This window comes from Charadrius vociferus, unplaced genomic scaffold (assembly GCF_000708025.1).
Source record: "Charadrius vociferus isolate BGI_N301 unplaced genomic scaffold, ASM70802v2 scaffold228, whole genome shotgun sequence".
In the NCBI taxonomy this organism is placed as follows: domain Eukaryota; kingdom Metazoa; phylum Chordata; class Aves; order Charadriiformes; family Charadriidae; genus Charadrius; species Charadrius vociferus.
This window is the reverse complement of record NW_009649864.1, coordinates 3139467-3147241: the sequence shown is the minus strand read 5'-3', so window position 1 is coordinate 3147241 and position 7775 is coordinate 3139467. Positions and strand designations below refer to the sequence as shown.

The following is a 7775-nucleotide window of genomic DNA, read 5'->3' as shown; positions in this document are numbered from 1 at the left end:
ATCAAGGAAATTGTGAAGAAGCATTCTCAGTTCATCGGCTATCCTATTACACTCTTTGTATGTACCTTGCTTGGAATGTTAATTTAAATACTGCTACCTTAAAACAAGTGAAGTTTGACATTTGAGAGAGCAAGCCATGTATATTTTGTCAAGTAAAATTGATACATATCTTACATGGATGTAGCTCTTTTGAAATGCAATTCTGTTAATTATAACTACAAAACTAAGTAAAAAATGTGTTTTTTAAGTAGTATCACAATCTGCAAAACCTTGAGTAAATTAACTACATCTTGACATTGTTAGTGGAAATTCAGTGTAATGAAATTAAATAGCATAAAATGCAACATAAGCATGTGGAAACAAAATGCTGCTTGTGTTTCAGCACCCAGAATGTAACTCCTTAGTTGAGTCTAGGATGAAAACTTGACACCATGTTTGTAAAGCTTTGTGAGACTACAAGGAGTACCTTAGGGCTGTGTTAATGATAAACTTGTAAGTTCCTCAATTCAACTAGCGATCTCTTTTGTAGGTGGAGAAGGAACGTGATAAGGAAGTGAGTGATGATGAGGCTGAGGAAAAGGAAGAGGAAAAAGAAGAGAAGGAGGAAAAAGCCGAAGATAAGCCAGAGATTGAGGATGTTGGTTCTGATGAAGAAGAAGAAAAGAAAGATGGAGATAAGAAGAAGAAAAAGAAGATTAAGGAGAAGTACATTGATCAGGAAGAGCTCAACAAGACCAAGCCCATTTGGACCAGGAACCCAGATGACATTACCAACGAAGAATATGGGGAATTCTACAAGAGTCTGACTAATGACTGGGAAGACCACTTGGCTGTGAAAGTAAGTTCTTGTATTTCTTTAGCCACTAAAGCTGGAAGCTTGTTAAACATGTTACTGAACTTGGATCCCCACTCTGTCAGATGTTACTGTGATAACTTGCTTAGTATTTGGAGTGATACTGTTGCTTCCAGCACTTCCACTGTGTGATGGTGACACTTTGTGCTACAGTTATTCTGGCTACTGTTGTTACAGCTGTGGTTATAACCTCAATCAAGTCCATACCTCGGTTTATTGTAAATAAAAGCAAGCGCAGATGCCTTCCCAGTTTGTAACTTAGTTGATGCCAAATTTAATTAAAAAATATAAAGTAGATTTCAAATAAATTGCATTATTTGGGTTTAGTAGCTTAGTTTTGAAAAGGCCTACGTTTAAAGGTGGATGGATAAGTGAGCAGTAATCGTCCTTTTTGTGTGTCTGTAGTGGGAAGTGCTGTAAGAATACACATGCTTCCCGAAGTATATAATATATACTCAGGGAACTGTATATAATATATTCTCAGGGAACTGAGAATGCGTTCTGACTTGGTCTAATTCTCTGGTGACATCTCAATGGAACTTAGATATGTGGGTGTATAGAAAATGCTTGTTCCTGATGAATGTCTTGGCTATCTTGGCTACTGTGGTTTTTTCTGAAATCTCTGATGGTTTTTGCCTTCTGCATTTGAAAATCTGTGAAAGGGTTACTAAAGTGAGAGCCGTACAAACTGATTGAAATGATAATCTTGCTTTCTCACAGCACTTCTCTGTGGAAGGGCAGTTGGAATTCAGAGCTCTCCTGTTTGTCCCACGGCGTGCACCCTTTGATCTGTTTGAAAACAGGAAGAAGAAGAACAACATTAAGCTGTATGTACGCAGAGTTTTCATCATGGACAACTGTGAGGAACTGATCCCTGAATATCTGAGTGAGTACATTTTTGGGGAGAACGTTTCCCAGAATATTACAGAAACTGCTTAGTGACTTTGTAGTTTACTAGAAATGTAGGAGGCAGGGGGGAGACTGAGCTGATCAGGAGGAAGTATCTAGGCAGTTAAAGAAAGTACTGCTTAGTTGGTGTTGCCTTGAATTCTACAGAAACCAATTCATAAGAGTGCAAAGCCACCTAGGTCGTGAACACTTAATTTGAGACCTGAAAAGCTAATTCTCACCATTGTCTTGCAGATTTCATGAGAGGTGTGGTAGACTCCGAGGATTTACCTCTGAATATTTCTCGTGAAATGCTGCAGCAAAGCAAGATCCTGAAAGTGATCCGGAAGAACTTAGTGAAGAAGTGCTTGGAACTTTTCACTGAGTTGGCTGAAGACAAAGAGAACTACAAGAAGTTCTATGAGCAGTTCTCAAAGAACATCAAGGTTTGTGGTCTTTCTGCTTAATGGCACTGACTGTAGTTCAGTGATTTCTGAAATAGTAAACTACCATAGTTTAGTATTTAGCTAAAGGTATAACTTAATAGTTTTTATTTCCTCTTATACTTTTGTAGCTTGGTATACATGAAGACTCCCAGAACCGCAAGAAGCTTTCAGAATTACTGAGGTATTACACGTCTGCATCTGGTGATGAAATGGTTTCTCTGAAGGACTACTGCACTCGGATGAAGGAAAACCAGAAACATGTCTACTACATTACTGGTGAGTTGGTAACAGAAGCTGTCTGTGAATGTTGCAGGTACATATGTTAGGATTATCTTTTTGGGGTTTAGAAAATGGAAAATAAACATGGCGGTTCTCTTGGTGAATTTAGAAAGAAATAAACTGGGATTCTAAGCAGAAAAAATCTTATGTAATTAAACAGTTAGATATTCAGCCTTGAAGTTGCAGTGCTACCCAGAACATTGAGGTGTCAGTTGAGTACATGATAGAGAAATCTTTGCATGTCTCCTGAGAAGACAGAACTTGCTGTGTAACTTGTCCCAAATCTGTAGCGCTACAGTATTTCTGAAATGAGTGCTGCAGTGTTAAAACCACGGAAAGTAAAATTGTAGTTGTGGTTCCTTAAGAAGGTACAATGTCCATGAGGCTGGCAGAACTAGCTACTTTCTCTACTGTAAATTCTGCTCTTGCAAACTTGCTGGGCATGCTGCTCACAACGTTAACATTCCCTCTCGATGAAACAGACTGCTTCAGTACTAAATGCCATCGTTGGGGACTGTGTGTATCACGTATATGAGTTACAGTAAAATAATGGTTTTCAATTATTACCTTGCCCTTGAAACACAACGTTCAGTGCCACTGCTGCTACCTTGAAGGTTTAGGAGAACCCAGTTTAAGGTTGTAAAGTAACCCATGCACAGCTAGCTTAGCCACCTTTTTTTTCTTTTTTTTTTTTTTTTCCTACTGTAAACCCAGGAAGTGTGCTGCAGAGTCTTCAAGGTGCCTTTAATTCAAAGATAGCTTTGTGTTCTGGCCTCAGCTAATAAAGTTGGCCAGAAGACTCTTGACATTTTCAGACCTAATGCTCAAACCAATTTAACTGTTTTTAAGTATCAGATTTTAAGGCTTTTTTTCAAAAGGTAAAGGAGGCTGTACAGAGATTCTCAGTTTTCCTCTTTGGCAGAAGTGGCAAATGTTTCTTACCTGGCATTCCAGGAAATGGAAATGTACTTTCAAACCAGTGAAGTATTAGTGGTGTCAGTTTGAAAGGCTTGAGTCTTTTCATGCCAGCCTAATCTTTGCTGTAGCTTGCTTGTCCTACCTGTTCAGCTCCCCTTTTTTTCCCTGGTCCAGACATCATACATCAATGGAAATGTTGCATAGGCTCTTGGGAAAGTAAAACAAGCTGCCATGTTACAGTGCTGAGGCTCAAACCACAACTGTGGCATTCTTGTTTCTTGCAGGTGAAACAAAAGATCAGGTGGCCAACTCCGCGTTCGTGGAGCGTCTTCGCAAACATGGCCTGGAAGTGATCTACATGATTGAGCCTATTGATGAATACTGTGTGCAGCAGCTGAAGGAATTTGAAGGCAAGACCCTGGTCTCTGTAACAAAAGAGGGGCTGGAGCTTCCAGAAGATGAGGAAGAGAAAAAGAAGCAGGAGGAGAAGAAAGCCAAGTTTGAAAACCTTTGCAAGATAATGAAAGATATCCTTGAAAAGAAAGTAGAAAAGGTAATCAGTAGTACTCAGTTTCTCTGTATGTAACAAGTTGTTTAATGATCTGAAATGAAGTTGCTGCAGAGAAGGCTCAGATAACAATGTCTGTTACAATTGCCTTTTCTGAAAGATGGCAATTGCTCTGCAGGATACAGTTTCATAGATACAAGGTGTCTTTGTTTTGATTTTTAATGAAGCCAAGTGGTTCTGTGGAGTTCTTCAGCTCTGTCTCATGAGTCATGGGTCTTCCATGACATGCAGCAGTATTTTAAAGTTGAACCTTGGTTTACAGTTGGACTTGATCTTAAAGGTCTTTTTCAACCTAAATGATTAGCAAGGATAGTAAGGTGTGTACGTGATGAAATGTTAAATTACAAACTCTTGTTTTATGTTCACTCTTCTAGGTTGTTGTGTCCAATCGTTTAGTTACTTCTCCATGCTGTATTGTAACAAGTACATATGGCTGGACTGCCAATATGGAGAGGATCATGAAAGCGCAGGCATTGAGAGACAACTCCACAATGGGATACATGGCAGCAAAGAAACATCTGGAGATTAATCCTGATCATTCCATCATTGAAACACTGAGGCAGAAGGCAGAGGCTGATAAGAATGACAAGTCTGTGAAGGATCTTGTCATCTTGCTGTACGAGACAGCACTTCTGTCCTCTGGCTTCAGTTTAGAAGATCCTCAGACACATGCCAACCGCATTTATAGAATGATCAAACTTGGTCTGGGTGAGTTAGAAATCTGTTTTGTCTCTAGTAAACTCAGTGTGGTTACAGCCCTTAGGGGGTGCAGAGTGTTCAGAGGTCGTGTTATGTTTTTTTTTGTACTTGTGGAAAAGGGGGAACCCGCAGATGAGTTGAATGGCTAAGGTGAAGAAAGCTTGGAGTTCTAGTATCAGCATTAATGGTATGTGTGTTTCCTGAACAGGCATCGATGAAGATGACACTGCTGCAGAAGAAGCTAGTCCAGCAGTTACTGAGGAGATGCCACCTCTTGAAGGAGATGATGACACATCACGCATGGAGGAGGTGGATTAAAACAGTTTACAGGAACTCATGAATGTTTCCTTGGCTAATATGAATAAGTTATATTTTGTATATTATGAATGTTACCTGCCAAAAAAAAAAATCTTTGACACTTTGTCTGCATTCCCTCTTTATATTTATTTTCAAAGATGTTATACCTTTATTTTTGTTACATTGCTTTTTCAGCTGACGTGAGATACAAATGCCATTGAGGGAATATTTTCTTTAACACTGTACAACCCTAAACAGGCAAGTAAGGAGTAGTTATTTTTGTCTGTATTAGCTGGTTGCAGGTGGCAGGGTTTTTGACTTATTCTTAATTGCCAGAAATGTGAGAAAGGACTAACAAAGATGGTATGACATCAGGATGTTCAAGTTTGTTTAGCGTTATACAGCTCTTCAACTCTTAAATGTCTAACGTACAGTACCTAGTAACTAGGTATCTATGAGAGCTGAAATACTTGGGGAAGCTTTAACCCTTTTGCTCCTAACAAGGTCTTGATGTTTAAAGTTGTTTTTTATACTGTTTAAGGATTCTGGATTGCACTCTACCATAGAATAGAATCCACTGTAAATCTCTATTGTGACTTATGCAACTCTGCATGTACAGTTCAAACCTAGAACTGTAAGAATAAAAGTGTTAAGAATGAGCTGTGTCACTGACTTGTCTGTTAATGCTGGGAGCAAAGCCCGTTGTTCTTGGTCTTAACTTAGTTGGTGCTTTGGGTCTGGAGTACTAGCTGCTGTCTTGTTAAGTCTCGTGTTGCGTGCTTTGCACTGCTGCTACAAATCAGTACCACATAAAAGCAGAAGTGTCAGGCAGTTCTCAAAGATCTGAAGACAATTTTAATCTGAAAAACTGATTGGTTCTTTTTTTGTTCAAGTTAGGTTGAACTGGTGTTAATAATCGAGCAATTTTTTGGAAGATTTCACAAATTGAAACTAGGCTCCTAAAGCTGCCAGCCTGATTCATCGTGCTGTACTGAGGTGATGAGTTTTGTGTGGGAAGTTAGGTTGTCAGCATTAGGTCGTTTAGACTTTGAAGAAATGGTAGCAGTCTCTTTTCAGGGGATCTTAACCAACTCTTTGCAAGCCAATTGAGAGTAGTAGTTTGTTGCACAAGTTCTGGGTTTGCAATGATACTATGTGTTCCTGTCAAACCAGCCCTCTTTCAGGGGTGGGGGAGTCCAGTTTTACTCTGCAGGCATGGGTAGAGTGGTGGATACACTTAAAGCAGTTCTGCTTTCTGATGAGTTCAGTGGCCTTTTGACAGTAACTTCAAACTGGTGTATCAGTTTAATGGACTGATAGGCTCACATTTTTGCAAATCATTCTGAATTCTTTCTCCAAAATGAAACTTAATTAGGGGATTAGATGCGGAAATAAAACACTGCTTCAGCAGTGCTTACATAATTGCTGAAGGGCTACAGTGCTTGAAGGCTTACGTTTTTTCTGCACTTATGTGTTCTTCAGACCATGCTTGTATTAGATCACTTAAATCTGCTTCAATAGGGGGATACAGTAGTAGCTGAGAGGAAATAGATTCCACTTCCTTTCTCTGCTTCAGAATCTAAGTTTATGAAAGGAAATGCGCCTTTGAAAAAGTACCTTCCTCCCACAGTTCCTGGTTGTTTGTTTGTCACAAAGTTTGTTCCAGCTCTTCTTGGTGACTAGAGGAATTTCTCTGTGACTAGAGGAATTATGGCACCTACAAAACAGCTTGAAGTCATTGGTCATTACATGTGGGGTGTTTGTCTTCCACAGCTGTCATTGTGTCGTGATGTAAAATGTCCAAAATCACTTCAAATGATGGGTGTCTCAAAAAGACTGCAGCAGAGATTGGTGCTTACCATGTTAGTGAAAGTTAAAAGCAAGGTGAAAGTGTGAGCGATACCAAACTATGCAAACAATTCTGCGCAGTGAGGCAAGAGGTTTGGTTCCCCCACACCCCAGCCTGAGGTCTAGGCGAGATCTGCTTCAAACTTCATTGTCACCATTTCATTCTGTTCTAGGTGGCATGACTACGGTGAGATGTTTTCCATTACTTTCTTGTGCCATAGTAACGAATAGTACTGTTGCTATAGCGATGAGTATGACATCAAAACGGATGCAGTCTTCTGGCTTCTCAGAGGAATTGCACAGTTAAAGCCACGTGTACATCAGTACTGGCTGCAGTTTGGTGCATGGGTGACAGGAACAGTGCTCAGAAGGTAAACGCTTCCATCTTAGTGATGCTCCAATGTTAAAAGCTGTCAGGATGACAGATTTCAGTCTCCTTTAGGTAATTTCTCCAAGGTCTCAATGGCAAATAATTTTATCCGGTAGGGATAAAAGCAGGGCTTAAAAGCAGTTGGATTCTGAGATGTGTGTGTCTTGTGACTAAACCCTATTCTACAAGATCTTTTATTATGTGTTAAAAAAAAAAAAAAATTCAGGTGAAACTTGCAGATTATCTCCAGTATTGCTTGCTGTGAGAAGGTGTTGTTCTGAGTTGTTTCCTGCGTTACACTGAGCAGTCAAGAGTGTAGGTGTTGCACAAAGGACACACAGAGCACAGAGCGTGGAGCTCTCCTCATTTGCCAGCTTTGTGCTGAAATACATTTTAGGAAGTAAGGCACCGTTACCAAAAGTTGTCTTGCTCAGCTGCCTGTTGTAGCAGTTCCCAGTCTTTGTTTCTCATGTTTCATACTGGTTTAACAGTAGATGGAGTGTTGCAGGGCACTGCAGTGGAGTGTTCAGGAAAGGCTGGGTGCCCTAATAACACCTTCACTTCTTTTCAGGGCTCTTAGACCTTGCAGCAAGGCTGGTGGTGCAGTAC

General features: G+C 39.9%; 1 protein-coding gene across 1 annotated transcript in view; it reads left to right on the top strand.

The window, feature by feature from the left end:
• Nucleotides 1-5607, top strand: part of HSP90AA1 (heat shock protein 90kDa alpha (cytosolic), class A member 1) — a 6842-nt gene extending 1235 nt beyond the window's left edge. The window contains exons 4-11 of the mRNA XM_009891088.1: nucleotides 1-57; nucleotides 530-838; nucleotides 1574-1739; nucleotides 1997-2187; nucleotides 2316-2463; nucleotides 3669-3937; nucleotides 4327-4660; nucleotides 4860-5607. Coding sequence (XP_009889390.1) covers nucleotides 1-57; nucleotides 530-838; nucleotides 1574-1739; nucleotides 1997-2187; nucleotides 2316-2463; nucleotides 3669-3937; nucleotides 4327-4660; nucleotides 4860-4969 — 1584 coding nt within the window. The 3' untranslated portion in view covers nucleotides 4970-5607. The remainder of the gene's footprint in view (nucleotides 58-529; nucleotides 839-1573; nucleotides 1740-1996; nucleotides 2188-2315; nucleotides 2464-3668; nucleotides 3938-4326; nucleotides 4661-4859) is intronic.
• The last annotated feature ends 2168 nt before the right edge of the window (nucleotides 5608-7775 follow it).